Below are 17722 nucleotides of genomic sequence, written 5' to 3' on the forward strand. Positions count from 1 at the left end.
ACAGCTCCTGCGAGAGGCTTTCGTGTTTGTAAAAACACTCTCTCCTGCTTGGAAACTGGATAATAACACAGTAATGTCCTGAGTCTCTCTCAGCCTCTTTTCCTTCAACCTCCATCTTTCTCTAACTTTCTCATTCTGTCTTGCTCATTTACCCTCTCTCCAATTTCCATGGCTGTAACTTTAATGCCAACTCTGCTCAGTCCATTTACACACACACACACACACACACACACACACACACACACACACACACACACACACACACAGAAGGCTCAGTCATTCAGTCTGTCAGTAATATGGGGAGCAGAACTAACAGAGAATAAATCATTTTTCCGCAGCAGGGGCCTACCCTGAACAAAGAGCCTGTGTGTATGTGATTTTTGAGATGTGTGCATGTGTGTGTTGGTCTATTAACGTATTCCTTGAACAAATTATGCAGAACAGGCATAACATTTCAACCCAAACACAGGAAAGCAAAAGCCAAGAACAATTCTCCTCCATCGAACCAAGAATCAATCAGGTCATAAATACTCCTGAGTCACTGCAGCTACTCAGTATCGCACTTTTCCTTGTGACAGAGAAAAGGGAGTTTGAAAAGAAAAACCACACGCAAAGCCAGTACCTTATCATCTGTGGAAATTCCACGTCATTTTAAAGCACTTAAAGAATAAGAAAACAGAAGCTTGAGGCAAAACGTCAGTGATGTAAGGCCATGAAGACTGTAAAGAATGAATTGTTCCCACTGCAGCATATTTCCTAAACTCGTAAAAAGGCAGCTTTAATACCCCTGGCTTAAGGATGATTATGGAAAACATGTTTAATTGTGCTGATTAACACTCCAGACTTACTTTAAATCCTTTAGAGATGTGCTGGTAAAGTTCTCCCTTAACAGGAGTGTGTTAACAGTAGCCTGGGTGTGAAAGATAAACTATGCAAGACCCAAGAAGAACTGCCATGCTGTCCTGATTCTACATTTTCAACAGCTTTTACAGAAGCTGAGCTGTACTGAGCTGTGTTCAAAGGACCAGTGTGTAGGATTTAGTTGTGTCTAACAGTGAGCTTGCAGATTGCGAACTCTCCGCCTCACCTCCCTCTTTCAAATGTCTTATGATAACCATGCACAGAGAGAGAGTCTGTATTTATTCTCTTACCTGCTGCAGCTCAAATCCAACAAGACGCAGCATTTCTCTGCGGATGTTGAATTCTTCTCCCACACCACGCATTAAGATAGGCCGTATATCCTTCTTGCCGGGTCGCCGTATCCTGCAATCAACAATCACCTCCCAGATCTCCTCCGAGATGCATCCTGACGGCAGTGTCCTCACAATCGCTCTGGTTCCAGTACATACTGACTTGGTCATCTTCCGGAAAGAGGGAAAGTATTTCAGCATGTCTCATTGTTTTGAAACAAACTATTAATGGTGAGCATTGTCAAGAGCGAAGAGAGAAACCAGATAAACATTAAAAGTAAAAAATGTGTTCCAAGATATCAACTGATACAATTGTTCAAGATACAAAAGGAAAAGGAATCTAGTATGCAAGTACCTTCTGATTATTCTTGTAGAAGCGCCTCACCAGGACAGTGGAACGCTCTTTACGGTTCCTAATAAACTCTGTGTTATCCAAGAGACCCTCTCCATCCTCCTCATCACTGCTGCTGCCCCCGCTGCAGGTCCTGGCCACTCCTGATGACCTCTCATCATTCCTCATCACGGTGTCTAGAGATGCCCGTCGTAAGAAGAGTTTCTCCAGGGAGTATTTGTTAACCCTGGGTTTTCGGTTGAGCCTCTCTAAACTCGAGTAGCCATCTTTGAGATGGTGTCGATGGATGTGTCCATTTTGGTGATGCTGGCGATGATTGGGAAGGGGAGAACCACAGGGAGATGACGCCAAAGAGTTCGGTTCGCTGGATGGACTGCACTGAGATGAAAGGCAGGGTGATGTCTAGAAGTAGAAAACATTGCAAATTAAAATAACAAGCATTTCTCCATTGCTCTACCTCTATTTATACAAAGAATGCCCCGCCCCCTTCAGTGGACAGTGTCTTTTCTACTTGTTAGTTAGGAATAAAAATTGTAAAATATGTAAATGTTAATGCAATTTTTGCATCTTTTAATTTTCATTTACTAAAGGGCACTATTTTTAGATATATCCAAGTTTGCAGGTACAGAGTCTGAAGACCTTGATTAATTGTTATCCTGGGAACTCTTGGTTTAGCAGCTCAATGTATACAGTTTGCTAGGAACTCCTTCCTTTATTACCTTGGTGAAAGCCAGCATAGACACCGGGAGGCTGCTGCGGCGGATGTGTCGCTGGTGGGGTCGAGACGGGCTGGAGCTGAGGCTCGGACTGTGAGCAGGGCTGGGGCTGGGGCTTGGACTGGTTCTAGGGCTGTGGCAACAGTAGATGTTTGGACTCGTGTAAGGGGTAGACATGGTGCAGGAGCAGCGGGTGCTGCCAGCTCTGTTTCTGCCTACATCCACACCCTCTCCTGAGGTGTCCAGCTGGCTCAGAGATCCCTCTGAACTTTTTCCAGGTACTGGAGTAACTGTGTTAGTTATTCCTTCAGTTCTTGCACCAGCAGACAGCTCTGGGTAAGGTTTTTCTTCGGTATTTGAGAGTTTTGAGCTACAATCCAAACAGTCATATTCCTCATGTAAAACTGTCCCTTTCCCACTGTCACTTGACAGCTTCCTATACAAGAGGAGGGACGGGCTGCTCCGCTGTTTTGAAAGCCACAATTGGTCAGAGTATCGTACTTCCTGGTTATTATTTGCATGTCTGGCTTCCCTGCTGCGTTTGCTCCCAGTGGATGGAGGTGAAGCACATTGAGCCAGAACTGCAGTCCTGACCTGTGACTGATTTTCTTCAGTAGCCATCCTGTCTGTCTGGAGAGTCCTGGTTTTGCCTTTGTTCTCCTGCAGCGTTGAAAACAATTGGTGCCAGTTAAGCAGGAGAAAACCCAACAGCAGAAAAAACATCTGAATTTACCAACATTTAATTTATTTAGATAATGTTGCATTATACCCAAAACATTTTCTCTAAGACTTTGAACATTTTAGAAGAGACGTCTTCCATCTCAATTAGTGGCACTGCAGAGCAGGAAGAGGAAATGAAATTTGCAGAGGAAATGAAATTTGCAGACCTCAAAACCCATATATTGTATAAGGTGACAGCATTCCCATGTTTACATCTCAGCTGGTGTAGATGACTACTGAGTCTAGTTTTCACTGAATAGAGCTTCACTCACTTCACTCAAAAAGTCTATTCTGTTTCAGCTAGGAGGGGTCGAAGTACATGTCTCTATTATTGCTACAACTCGTAATTAATTGGTGATAATACATACATATGTGCAGTCAGACAGTGTTCTCTTTGTCAACATCACTGTCAACATTCTTCTTGTCAATGTGACATCAGTATAACTCATCAGGATACACTGAATTTCCATACTAATTTTGCATTTTGATTTTGTCACCGCAACTTGTTACCAGCCTGTGTTGGTTAGCTGTGCAGTTTCAGTGGGAAAAAAACAGTAGAATTGAAGGTCAAAATGCTACCAGAGTTTGATTTTATTGTGATTGTGAACTTGAAATGAAATGTTTAAAAAAAAAAAAAGCAAAGTTATTGTGATTAGAGAGTGGGAAAAAAAACACAAGTTCTCTTCTCCATTGCTCAAACGCCAGTGTATACAATAACATAGACTAATTGTTTGAGGCAGCAGTGGACCAGCAACTCCCATGTTCTGTGAGATAAAATCACATAATTTCCCAAAGGAGTCTGGTAGCTAATATAATGGCAGTTTCCTATTGGAGAAGGCTGTCTGACAGCAAGGTTAAGTAGTGAAAATATGCTAAATATAGCATACACTTAAACTGATATAGATTTTTTTTATGTGGCTAAAATACATTTTGCTGAAGACCCTGTCCACAGTAGCACATTATTTATTATTACTCCTGCTGCTTCTTCAAACTGATGGTGTGCCGACTGCCATCTACTGTAGGTGATACACTGACTGATCGATAAATACCTCAAACATCTCCACTTCTAATAATCCAAACTATCCCTTTAATAATCTCATCCTAACTCATCATCAGTTAGTATCAAACCTTCTGTGTTTTAGTTGAGATGAAAATACTTACTTAAATGATGACAGAGGTCTTCAGGTCATGACAACAGACCCAAGCTTTTTTTTCAATTTCAGCGTGCCCTCATGGTCTGTGGCCTGTGCTGGGGGAAATAATAACTTCAGCTTCCAGTGACCTCTTAAGTAAGTAAGACAGCATGTCCATACAGAGTGTGCTCTGTGTGTGTTTGTGTGTGTGTGTGTGTGTTGTGGAAACAGAAGCTTGTGCAGCTGTACAAACCAGCAGATAGAGAACCCACGGTGGTGACCCTGGAGGACAGAGGAATTTCCTTGATAGTACAGTCACAGCTTACAGGGCCATGTGTGTGCCTGTGGGCGCTAGCTCTGATTGGTCCTGACATGTATCTGTGGCATAGTTATCCACTTGCAGGCCCTGAGAGAGACAAAGAGAGAGAACACAGACACACTAGTCATTATTTACCTGGTTTTTATGAGTCATTGCCATTGAATCTATAATTTACAACAACATAAATTTTTAACTCTCATGCGATTAAAACGTATTCAAACAGGATAGGGTGAGAATGAGGCAGCTAGAAAGTTCAAGACCAATACAAATACATAAAGAAACTGAAAGACACTTTTACTAACTTTAAAAGATTACAATTTTCCTCAGTTCCTTCCTTCCGTTCTCTCTTCTTTCATCACATCAGCTTTCTTATCTATAACTATTCAACTCAAATCACCAGACAGAGGGTGAGCCATTGTGACTGAAACAACTGAAACAACAAATACTGAATTTAAGTGGGAAGGAACAACACTCATTTTACACCCTTCCAAACTAGCAATTTTCTGGGGCAATAAGAATAAAACTATAAATAATACATTTATTCCCATTTCCTGAGATGACGTATGAGTTGTAGGATGTGGAATAGTTCAATAACTGAGCACATGTTTGGACTATCACCACTCAGAGGTTATATGTTGCGTCTTGGATTAACTCCATGGGAACACTTCAAGTCATATCATCACCACACTACCAAAGTACCAATAATTAACAGCTTACCATGTGGACTAAAAATTAGATTGTTAGGGTTGCATGATAAATGTTAGGGCTGATAAATTATCTACTGATAATGTTATTATAATAATGGCATTATAGCCAATAAATATCAGATATAATAATATCTGATTTGACAGATTATGTCAAAACATTTCATTTGAATTCTTCAGCTAAATGCTTTATAATCCAAATCCACATTTGTTAAGTGTTTTTATGTACCTTACTAGGAAAACTAAATGAACATTTGAAGAATCTGAGCTGTTCAGTCAGTTTGCTTCAGTTTGGTTCAGTCTGGGATATGAAATATTAAATCATCCATCTTTGATCACTACAACTGAGCCTTTCTTACCCTCAGGTGTGCATAAAGTACGTATATAAACTTCTTTTAAAAACACAAAAAAACAATCTTCTAAAGTATCTACTGTGAGAAACAGGTAATTATCGGTTAATGGTTTCAGATGCAAAAAAGAAAAAAAAACATATTGAGCATCCCTACTCCATATTCCATCGTTATTAATCACCATAAACTTACATTCTCTATAAGATAAGAAAAACTGTGTTGAATTGGTGCATTTCAACTGGTATCCTGAAAAGTTCAGTGCAAGCTCTCTATGATGGGGTGCCAATGTCAAAAAAAAGAAAACCTTTAGAATTAGGGCACCCTGGTGGCTTAGGGATTAAGCCAGTGACCATGAATTTGAGCATCCCCAATTCACTGACCAAGAGCTTTTGTTGCATATCATTCTTCATCTGTCTCTCCTCCTGAGTCCTGTCACCTCTTTACTAACTATTATAAATAGTACATATTTTATACATATGGTGGTGTGTTCTTTATACAATCACAATTTATGGGAACAAATCTTAATGATTCCAGGATGTGTGTGCAATCATGACTCATTTCACTGTTATCAGTGGGTAATGTAACAAAATGCTTTGAAGCTGCAATGCTGGTGAATACATACAGACTTCATACAAACAAAGGTTGCCATTTTTCCTATAACACAAGCCATCACTAATGTTATCTAAGTATTGTGATTACAATTAGGCCATCACAAACAGCTTCTCATTTTAATATTTTCCAGCCATCTTGAAGCAAACTTGCACTGTTAAAAAGGAGCCAATTATGCAGAGTTTAACTGAGTAGAACGCCAGTTGGAAAAGAGAAATGGCAATGATCTCTATGAATCTGAACAGTTAATTTTCAGTAGCTGGCTTTCATCACACACAGTTCTATGATCAATAGGAAATATAGTCTCTTATCCAATATCACAGAAAAAAAAAGAATTAATTCCATTTATTCTGTCTATATCAACCTTTGGTAGACGAATAAATCATAGCTCGGCAGAGACTAGTTATGCACCCTGCTTGCATGAAATACATCCATAACAGACACACTCACCCACAACATGCACGCATACTAATTGTGCGGTTCTGGTCTCGTCATGGTGGCCAGCGGTGAATAAATCCAAAAAACTAGTGCCCCAAACCTCATAATTAGAGTGTCTACAGCCCTTAATTCCCTGCCAAAATGCGTGGGCCACAGCTGGAATGTGGGACCGACCCGGAGAGGGAGGACCGGCTACACATCAAGTGTGTGCGTGTGTGTGTGTGTGTTTGGGAGAGAGAGACAGAGAGACAGAGAAAAACAAATAGGGAAGAAAAAGCACACACATATATCAAGGTGTCTGTGCTGGATGTCTGCAGCCTCTTTTCAAGGCTCTATGCTATATTCACACAGACAGAAATTCAGCTAAAGGGATGATAAAGACAAGTGCTCCATTCATAAGAAAACAGTGACATCTAACCGTCCCTCATACAACTTCCTCTGCTTTGCAGCTCAGCTGTAGCCTTTTGACTGATGACTTATAGCTCAAAACAGATAACCTTCGATGATGGGAGATTTAGAGACAGATCTGCTTGATTTATGCTCCATTTGTTCAATACCACAACACTGTTCCACATATCTACAATGGCAGCAGAGTCCAGCATTACACCACAGGCAATCATTATTGCTAAATAGATTTACTGAGACAGTTTTAAAACAATAAGCCAATCCTGTTGTTTAATAGGAGACTTGCCAAGATTCTGAATTTGCCAGAAACAAATTCACGTCTAGCAAAAATGTAATTTTTGGGTAGGCCAGTGAGGGTTGTTACGTTAAGTAATTTTATTCCACAGGGGCTTTAATAATCAATATAATGCTACTACTTAAGAATCATGCAAAAATACTTAATGGAAAACAGTTTTACCACATTTTCTGGAGCACATCAACACTGCAAAAAGAGGCTGATGGAAACTATGAAACAAAGGTTTGCCTTTGAAAAACCCAATGTGGGAAATCAGAGAAGACAGGTTTGGTGATCATGGGATGTGCATAACATTTATCTTTAATAAATCAATGCCCTCTCTTGAATAAAAACAAAATTTTTAAAGCATTTCATTTTCCCTACATGGTATCATAAAATTTATCTTTTCTTATTTAAAGAAATATAATTATAAGGTCCAGTGTAAAATTTACAGGGGTTTGTTTGCAGAATATTGCAGAAATGGAGTATAATAATCATGAGTAAGTTTTCATTAGTGTATAATCACCTGAAAATAAGAGTTGTGTTTTTGTTACCTTACAATGAGCTTTTTATAACTGTGGGTGTGCAGGTCCTCTTCCACAGATGCCGTCGTGTTTCTACAGTAGCCCAGAACAGACAAACCAAAGCACTGGCTCTAGATATGACCTTTCCTCATATATATTTCATTTATTTTATATTGTGAATTTTTAACGTTCACACTTTTATCTTCAGTGACCTTTATTTTGAAATTATGTATTTGTTTTGGGCCTGGGTGATAAAAATGATCAATATTTATCATCGACAGACACGTCATCAATAGCGATAAGAAAGAAGTTCGATAAAATGTTCAATAGTTTCACCTAAATTAATTAAAAGCAACCCACCATGAAAACACATTACGAATATCCCAGGCTCATACAGCATATCATATCACAGGGAGCCGATCATTTAACAGGAGTGTTGTTTGGTTGCCCCATTGACACATAAGAAACAGCAACAGAAACATGGCACAGCAACTGCAGATAAAACAGATCAACTTGCCTGTATGTTTTTTGTTTTTTTTTTAATAAGTCAGACAATAGCTATCAGAGGCTGAGTAACATTTGGAGGGAGCTTGGAGAAGAACCCGTCCTCCTTCATGTCAGAGTTGCCAGAGAGAAGGACTTCATGCTCAACCTGTTCCCACCACAACAACCCTGGATATGGATGGATGGACAACTATCAGAACAGTTTTGTGTGTAAACTGCAAGAAAACCTTCACGACATATACAGCGAACACGTTTTATCACTGTAGCCACTTCCACCCTTTGGAGCACACAGCATGTCATCAGTCATGAGCTACATCAAAAATGATCTTAATCAACCAATATGAAACTTCACTATTGTGAAAGACTTTTTAGCTTTATCACCCAGGCCGATCCCCGCCCTCGCCACAGGACACCCGCTCCCACCATAGGACCCCCACCCCCTCCAAAGCAGTCCCCCTAGCCTGAATACCAAAACAAAACCAAAATATTAAAACATGTTCTGTGTTAGCCAACAAATGTAAAAAGCTAACTACAAGTTCCAAGGTAAACAGTTTTCAATGCGTCAATTGCACAATACACCTCAGATGGAAACTGCAAAACACGGGAATAACTTGCCTGGAGCTACACAGCTGACACCTTAAGATATTTGACCTGACATGCTGAAGTTTGTTTTTCTTTTTGTAAAATGCCACAGATAAAAGACACATTTAAGGCACATTTATTTTCACCTCTATCATTTAGTGTCTGTGGGAAAACTCTCCACTGCAGCTGAGCAAATCAAAAATAAGAGCAGTTTTCAGGAGCCCGTGTCTTAATCAGCAAGTTTTCAGTAATCAGATTATAGTTTTTGAATGCTCCGTTCTTTACTATGGTGTAAGAGTCCACCTCCCAGTCCAAAACAGGAAGAATCTCACCTGCATGTGTCACTGTCATCTAACAGGTCAAACCAGATATACAGTATCAAAAGTACAAAACGTTAAGCAACTACATGTGACTGTACAATATCTCTCCCCAGTGGCTGCGTTATTGTTATCATTCCTGTATGAAACTCTAACCTTTTGGCATCAAATCATAAATGTACCATTCCTTTTATTATTTTTATATTGAAAGTAAGAATAAATAATATACACTATAATATAGCTTAATAACACTCCACCTTTCTGTCAACCTGTACATACATTCCTATATTCCTAATTAACTGAAATCACAAATCAAGTTTGGTATGTACAATTTGTTATGGGCACCAACATGACACTGAGCTTGGGCGTAGTTATAAAAGAGAGATTAGGTGTAGTACAGGCAAGTCACAGCAACCAACTGGAGGGAGCAAAAATGAAAGTGCAGTAAAACTAAATGCAGACGAGGCGCAATTAAAAACATGTAGAAACGTTGAATTTCTGTTTGGAAACCATCTGTTCATAAATTGCTGCTTCAGGTAATGTTGTGGCTGTGCAGATGTTAGCTGTCATATTACAGTTGATGTCATTTGAGGACACAAATTGACACATGAGACATGTTGTTGCATGAACTAGTCTAATTATGGGTCAGGAGGAGAGCACTAGCATAACACAGATTACCCCAGGCAAAAGGTTGCACACTGTAAATTTAAATCTTGAATCCATGCGCCTGTGGCCACGGTAGACAGCTGTGCTTGCCATCAAGCTAATTTAAAAACACTCTGAAATTAGCAGCAGGATACCATTTCCACACCATGGTTACTGAGAATACAAGCATGTGGACTTAAAGTAAGGTTTGATATAAATGTGCTACAGCTGTTCATTTAGTTTGAAACTGCATGACTGTATTTAGCAAATGAAAAGGCAATAAAAAAAACTTCTCAGCATTACAACAACATAGCAGCCCTGCTATATGATTACCTCAAAAGGTGAAATTAACAAATACAACACTTTTAATCAGAAAAGAAGGATTAAATCTCTGCATTAAATAAACCTAGAAAACAACCATGCACACACACTGAACACAGTTCAAAGTAGCTCTTGTTATCAGCTGAACTATGACCCCGGCCACAAAAGCAAACGGCTCTTCCAGGCTAAATCTCAGCCTTGGGCTACAAACACAGACAGACACACACACACACACACACACACACACACACAAAACCAGGTCACACAGAGTGAGAAGTGCACTGACCAAGAAAACCTCCAATCACTTCTACTTCACTTGTATTAAATGTAATATTCGCCAGCACATGGCACTCATTATACCAGCCCAAAAACACTACATATAAAATTATATATTTGACAACAATACTTACATAAATGTAAGCAACAAGTCTTGTAAAAAGTTTTATAAATCGAATCGACGTGATCCTGAATTCCTGCTCTCTATCTTGTTGTCAACGGAGTGAGAGACACAGCGAGGGAGAGAGTGAACAAGAGTGTGGGTGCAAGACAGACAATGACTGACATAAGGGATGGGCCTTCTACAGTCAGCCTGCAAGTTCAGCAGCCAATGAGAGTGTGCTTTGGATGTTTGTGCAAAATTTATTGACACAAATGTTTCCCTTGACAGCGATCTGACAGTTACAGCACAAAACAAAAGGCTGCAAGTACACATAGCTTTTTCATTTCATGAAATATTGTATTATGAATGGTTTATGTCCTAAATCAGTTTGAAAAGGTTTTTTTTTTTTATGCAGTGATGATTATTTCTCAATATTACACCAATAGCTCTGCATTTCAAGGTGACATGAAAGGCAAACACTTCAGTGGCCATAGCCCTAAAACATCTACCTTCCCCAGGAAAGTTTATCCCAGGGTTATATGAAGCTAGTTAGCTTAGCATAAAAAACAGCAACAGAGGCCATCAGCTGACAAGAGCCCCTAGTCTCTGAAACTGGCATGTTAAATCTTGTTTGTGTAATCTGTTTAAAAAAAAAAAAAAGAAAAAAGAAAAAAAAGGAGGGTGTAAAAATGTCAAGTTGCAGTTTTAGACTATTTCAGAGAAACTAGATTATCTGAATTTTAGAATAAGTTGTAAAAGTTTAAATACGTTTTTTGTACTGCTTTATATATAAATCTTGCATACATCAAAAGAAGACAACAAAAACTGTGATCTCAACTGCACCACTGAAAAACCTGATGACATAAGGACAAACAGTTGTCTGCTCATCGTGCTGTAAAAGAGAACTGTTGGGTAGTCTGTCCAACAAGAGCCAACATTACCCGTGCTGCAATAAAGTGTAACACATGCTGATGAAAGCCAACGGGGATGATCTCAGCACTTCAGACAGTCCTGAAGAAACGGGATATAATCGGAATCAGATGTCTAACAACAGGGCTGTGTATATTTTTTTGTATTTTGGACTATGTGTCAGTTGTTCCCTCATTTATCTCAAAGGGTTATTTCCAAACTGCCATACATCAATTCAGAGAATATTCAGGCTACAATATAATTTGTTGTGGAGCAAAATGTTTAAGTTGCGCCTTGTATTACTAATTTTGCTTTCTACACAGGGCATGTTACAGTATTTCAATGTGGTGCAGTATAGCAATTCAGCCTTCTGATGGAGCCAGGTCAACAACAGTGAAGTCTAAAGTTTTACTGAGTGTTAGTTCATTTTAAAGGCATCTCACAAACATGAAATGAATAAAATGATGAAATGATATCAAAGACTGTGAACAGTGAAAACAGTGGTATTGCAAGGAGACATGATATGATTTCAAATGGTGTTTTCAGTGTAAAACTTAATTAAATGATTTCTGTGTTCATATCATTACGTTCTTAACATTTTCAGCACATTTTAACAATACGATAAGACTGATAACTGTGATCATTTTAGTCACTTAAATCATCAGTTCATCTCTAGTTGCAGGTTTCCAGCAGCATAACCACATGAGTTGTATACAATTCTGATTGATTGGACAGTTTGGTACTGAACTGGAACTGGTTCCTGATTCTTCTAGTAGTCTCTAGTAGGGCTGCAACTAGACTTATTTTCATTATTGATTAATCTGATTATTTTCTCAATCAACTGATTAATTTTTTGCTTCATAATCTGATTGATTAATTTGAATCAACATCTGACACAGTTCCAAAATTGGTCACAGTTGTTGAGTCATTCAACCAGTTATTGAAATAATGGATTTGAACACTAAAGCTCCAGTGTACAATAAACTTTTGTCTCATGGGTGGTCAATCAAAATGAGTAACATTTTGTTTTAATGAGTTTGTGTCTCAGGACTGAAATAGTTTGTGAACCCCTGTCCTAAATCATTGTTTATCCCCTTAACAAGGGGCCTTGACGTTCACATAAAAGCCTTTTTCTAATGTTCATTCATGAGGGATTATTTCACAACTCATCCGAACGATGACTCACGGCCTGGTATGTGATTAGGTCCAACTTCACATGAAGCGCAAGGGGAGTAAAGCCCAATCAGCGAGATAGAAAGCAGCACCATGAATTTCTGGCAATAACCTTTGCATGAGGAAAGTAAGAGAGTAAATGAGATGGAAAATGTAAAAGTGTCAAATGGAAGCTGAATTCAAACTGAGTTGAAATGCCATTTCTCCTCCTGAGCCTCCAAAATACTTCACACTCAGATTCAGCACTGGATCTTTAGCATTCCAGCAGCATAATAAGCAGGTCAGGGAGAGAAGGAATCCCCTTTTCTGTTGTGTAGGGGCCACAGAGAAAGAAAGGCATGCCATGTGAGTACAATAGAGTGACGCTCCAACTAGTGTCACCCAACTGGAAAGAAAGACTCACGCAGTGTGGTTTCAATAAGATTATCCCCTCACACACAAATACTTTGGTGATGCCAAAAAGGTGACTGGTACTTCAACAGAAAGTACCAAAACATAGTTGGTACTGTACAGGACACAGATGTGACTTCCATTCATAATTTAATAAACTCCTTTTAATAGGCAAGTGAGTCAAGACTATAACAAGGTCTAACAAGGGAAAAACTAACTAGGGATGCACTGATAAAACACTGAGTATTGCTATCAGTCTTAATTAAGAGAAAAACACTGGATCGTAGGGGTGCAAATAACAAGTTCCATCATGATACAACATTATATCAATTCTTTGGAGAACAATATGATATTTGCTGATGTCACAAAATCTGCCAGGATACGATTAGGATTTGATTCAATTGTCAGTGTGTCCATTTAACACATTCAATTACATATATGTCAGCTCACAAAAAGCAACTACATTATAATTCGACAATATTATGCCATGGGGAATTTCAAAATAAAGGCCTTATCCTAAAGATTACAATAGAGACCGAAATTTTCACTTAACATTGAACATATTGGACTGAAAAAGGAATTGATGTATCGATCCAGGTCGATGTATTTTTACACTCCTACCGGATTGGCTATTGGTACAAAATAAACTTACAGTCAAATATTAACTATTGACAAGTATTCCCTGAAACATTATCAAAATATCACACAAAACTGTATAACATAGCTACAATGAGCTGGCATAAAGAGACGTAGCGACATGTCACATGAAAACAAGCTGGTTAAGAAGAATTTTTGACAATTCATGGGTATTTAAACCACAGTGCACAGTGGAGAGCTTGCACATACTAAATAATTATGTGAATCAAATTCTATAAGTTAAGATAAAGAAAAAGTAAAGAAAATCCTGCTGTTCTCTTTCAATCTTCAGTATGGTAGTGCATTCTTCATGCATTCCCCCCCTTAACACAGGGGGTCAGAGAAGAAAAGACACATCATATGACTACAATAGAATCACATTCCTTAAACTGGTGGCAGTTGAAAAGAAACTGATGAATTTTGCCATGCAGCGCAAATACCAAAATAAAGGGAGAGATCAGTGCAGCTGGGAAAAAAAAATCTTTGTGTTTCAGAATAAAATCCACTCATAAAAACAAAAGTCATCTGATAACAGATGTCAATTGAATACTAATTTGGATTGTTGCATTCTTTTCAAAATGACTGCACATAGCAGCAGAGAGAAGATGTTTTCTTCTTCAATGTGAAAAAGTGATGCCAATGTCAATCAACATCCTCTCTTTCATCCTCTTGGAAGATAAGTGAAAACTGATGGAATTTTTCTGACTTTTTTTAATAACTTCTTTATAAAGATGCCGGGCCAAGTGTCAGTTAAACATTTGGTGTTCTCCTCTCCCCATGTGCTCTGTTCCTGTCATTCATCTGAAAGTCCAAACTATGGAAAAAAAAAATGTTTTCAAACTAAAAACAAACCGAACTATGATTAAATTTTATCTGTACCAAGATCACCACCCAAGGTTCAGCTGTTTGGTCAAGACCATGATCCAGGTGTGAAAGTACTCCATAGGCTGGATTACAACTCCAAATGAACACATTCACAGACAGTTACAGACACCATGGATGCCTATTAGTTTTACTTTCTGTAGTCTGCTTGGAGGAGACGTTCCACATGTGCAGTAGTCTGTAGTGGCCGCATAGACAAGTCTGTGCGGTGACAACAAATTATGGGCATGCGGATGTCCACGTGTCTTTGCATACACCCTCTGATGACAAAATTTACATCACGCACACCCAAGCAGACCCTCATGCACTCATGGACACAAAAACTATACTGGCTTAAGTTAAACATGGACGTCAACCATCAGCAACAAACTTGAAATACTAAAAGGTTAGCTAAAGAAATTTAATTACATGCTGTATACAGTATACCTCTGTTAATTATTGATTTTTACAATGGGAGCATGTAGCCTAAATTGTGCCTTCAATCCCAACCTAACTCAAGTTTGAGCAAATTCAAAGAGCTTGAATTGGCCCAAACCCAGTGGGTTGAACCCAGCCAGCTTTGGGCAGAGAATCACAGCTCAAGTGGTGAAGAAGTGATGGAAAACCGCTTTCCATCGGCTGGCCTGTAAATTTCAGCTGAATGGAAACTGTACTTTATCCATAACCAGATAAACAGCACAGCATCCCCCCTTATTAGGAGAATTTAAAGTATGTACTTTATCTTTCATTTGAAGGGAGTATTAGCATATTAAAAGATTTTGGGTTGGGATCCAAAATGAGTCACATGCCAGTTTCTGGTGGGGCTCCCACATAACAAGAGTGGTTATATTTATATTAGTCATGGTCACATAATGGGGCCAAACTGGTGAGGTTTTTTAGATTAATAAGTTTGAGTAGCCTCATTTTGGCCTCCTGGACCACATGTTTTTATAAAGACTGACAGCTGATTCATCTGAAGAGACGATGTGAGCTACACACCCAGAAAATCTTTAACACTCTGATCTGTCAAGGGACGATCAAGGCTAGGAGGACTTTGATTCAAGAATCAAACCAGTCGCCAGGAGAGCTCATAAATACTTAAACAACTACTTGCAAAACAGGCAAATACAAAGGATTTAACTAACCCATTACCAAATTTTGTATCACCATGGAGATGATGCCTCAAACAGACCATGAAAGAAATTATTAAAAAAGAAAAGAATGTTAAAAGGAGGAAACATTAACCTGCAGACCATTGTAGGTTACCTTTCGTTTTGAACACGGTCTCCCTCTGCCAGTAATAAAGTGAGAGGCTGGTTACACTGGGAAAAAAGCTGCAAACAGAACAGACTTTTCATGCAAGGGACCTGGAGAACATATGGCTTTGATTAGAGGGCAGGGCAGACAGAGACTCCAGTGGAAACTGCAGAGAAACAGTGTGTGTGTGTGTGTGTGTGTGTGTGTGTGTGTGTGTGTGTGAGTGTGTGTGTATCTGTTTGTGTGTGCATTAGTGTAACAACAGAGGGAGAGAGCTGACTCAAGAGAGGGTGACTGTATTTTCACGGCAGATGAGTGTGTGAATGCTAGTGTATGTCGTTAACGAAGAGACAGAACGATGATTCACAAGGGGCAAACTGCTGAACTTGAAGAATAGAATTAGATGAGTGCCACAATCTGGGAATATGTGTGTCTATAACAACAAAAACAGTGTTAAGGTACAACAAAAGTGTAGAAATGATGATAAGCCATGTCCATATCACACTTTGCAAATGGTGCTAAACCTTCACTGTGATCCTGTGGCCAGAAGTTTAAGGTTTTTATACAACAAACCATATGATTGTTGCTGTAAAATCAAACAAGGTGGGATGTGAAGTTTGCTCTTTGCAATCACCCATTTTTTGTTTCAATAGCACATTGAATTTTTGGGGACAGACTCAAGATAATCAAACCACATGGCAATCACATATGCCTTCACCAAAATGCCATTAAAGTATGCATTAATTCCCAGGTGGTGCCCAGAGAAAGTCAAAATAAGTTCATATCAGAGAGTTTGAGCTGAGGGAAACCTGTTTTCAACACTGAAGCCAGAGCAGTCTGTTGCGTGGGATCTGGCTTATATATCTGAATTATTACACACAGCAATTGCTTTCTTCGGTGCTTTTTCCTTTCCCTAAACTCTGATCATGTTTACACATGTTGTCTGTATGCAAGACTGAATTAAATGCAGATGAATATATTATCGTTTATAAGGCTGCACAATTAGTTGCAAGTGCATCAAAATAACAATATGGCCAAGTACAAAATCCAAATCGCCAAACCAGAACCAGATCACAATTCTTTTTGAAAAAGGAACAATGTGTGAAACAATAGTGCTGCAGAGATGCCCTACCCTGAAAATCTTGTTCTTCAGATGAAAGAAAACATGTTTGTTTGTTGTGCATGCTGTGCAGCTGTAATTGTTAATACCTGAGGGGAAAACCACTTGAGTATCAGAACTGTTAATATTACCACAACTACAGGGGTCAACAATAAGGAGGTATATGTACATACAACTGTGGTATATGTACATGTAACATCATAAATATTTTTTAAAAACAAAATAAATTCGCATGTAGCGTGTGCATACATCATCCATGATTACCAGTCATTATCAAAATGAAGTGGACGACAGTGAAACTTAAGAAGCGCCAGTGAATTGTCCACAGCACCTGCTACAACCAAACAGTGCAAAACCGTGTGGTAGTATATTTTCTGAGGTGGTACCTGATGTAATAAGTTTGAGAAACACTGTCCTAAGTTATAACATTATAGCTACACAGCCAGGCTTAGCAGATTTTTTTCTTTGCCTATGCAAACCTAAATGAAACAACTGCTGTACAAATATTCTCTCATTTCATCCATTTTAGATGATGAGCTCTCAAACTACAGCCAGCTTGAAAACTGATTAGGAATCAATAAAAGAATCAATAAAGAATCAAAATGATAAGTGGAATTGATAATGGTATGGTACTGGTATCAATAAAAACTTATCTATTCCTAGACAAGGATGGGGATTCACATTCATGCACAACTAAACAGATAATACAGTACACATTACTGCCGCCAGTTTCATATCCCAAAAGAATGGTCTTCTTGTGATCTCTTACAGCTTTTATGAGCACACTCAGGTAATATAGCTGTGAGCACATACTGACACTAATGAGATCATAGAACATAGGTTGTTGAAATTATAGCAACAGCTGGTAGAAGTAAAATGCAAATAAGCAGAGAT

General features: G+C 38.8%; 1 protein-coding gene across 7 annotated transcripts in view; it reads right to left on the reverse strand.

Moving 5' to 3' along the window:
- The window catches only part of plce1 (phospholipase C, epsilon 1), a 100935-nt gene that overhangs the window by 81304 nt on the left and 1909 nt on the right, over positions 1–17722 (reverse strand). For 6 of the 7 annotated variants that reach the window (XM_084740522.1, XM_084740519.1, XM_084740517.1 and 3 more), the window contains exons 2-6: positions 4365–4517; positions 4140–4227; positions 2262–2918; positions 1546–1944; positions 1152–1361 (exon numbers count right to left, since the gene is read on the reverse strand). In XM_084740522.1, the coding sequence (XP_084596648.1) occupies positions 1152–1361; positions 1546–1944; positions 2262–2879 (1227 nt within the window). In that variant the 5' untranslated portion in view covers positions 2880–2918; positions 4140–4227; positions 4365–4517. Of the gene's footprint in view, positions 1–1151; positions 1362–1545; positions 1945–2261; positions 2919–4139; positions 4228–4364; positions 4518–10513; positions 10617–17722 lie in introns of those variants that run through there. The other variant, XM_084740516.1, reaches the window with a different exon arrangement.

This window comes from Lutjanus erythropterus, chromosome 17 (assembly GCF_056507025.1).
Source record: "Lutjanus erythropterus isolate fLutEry1 chromosome 17, fLutEry1.hap2, whole genome shotgun sequence".
Taxonomy (NCBI): Eukaryota; Metazoa; Chordata; class Actinopteri; order Lutjaniformes; family Lutjanidae; genus Lutjanus; species Lutjanus erythropterus.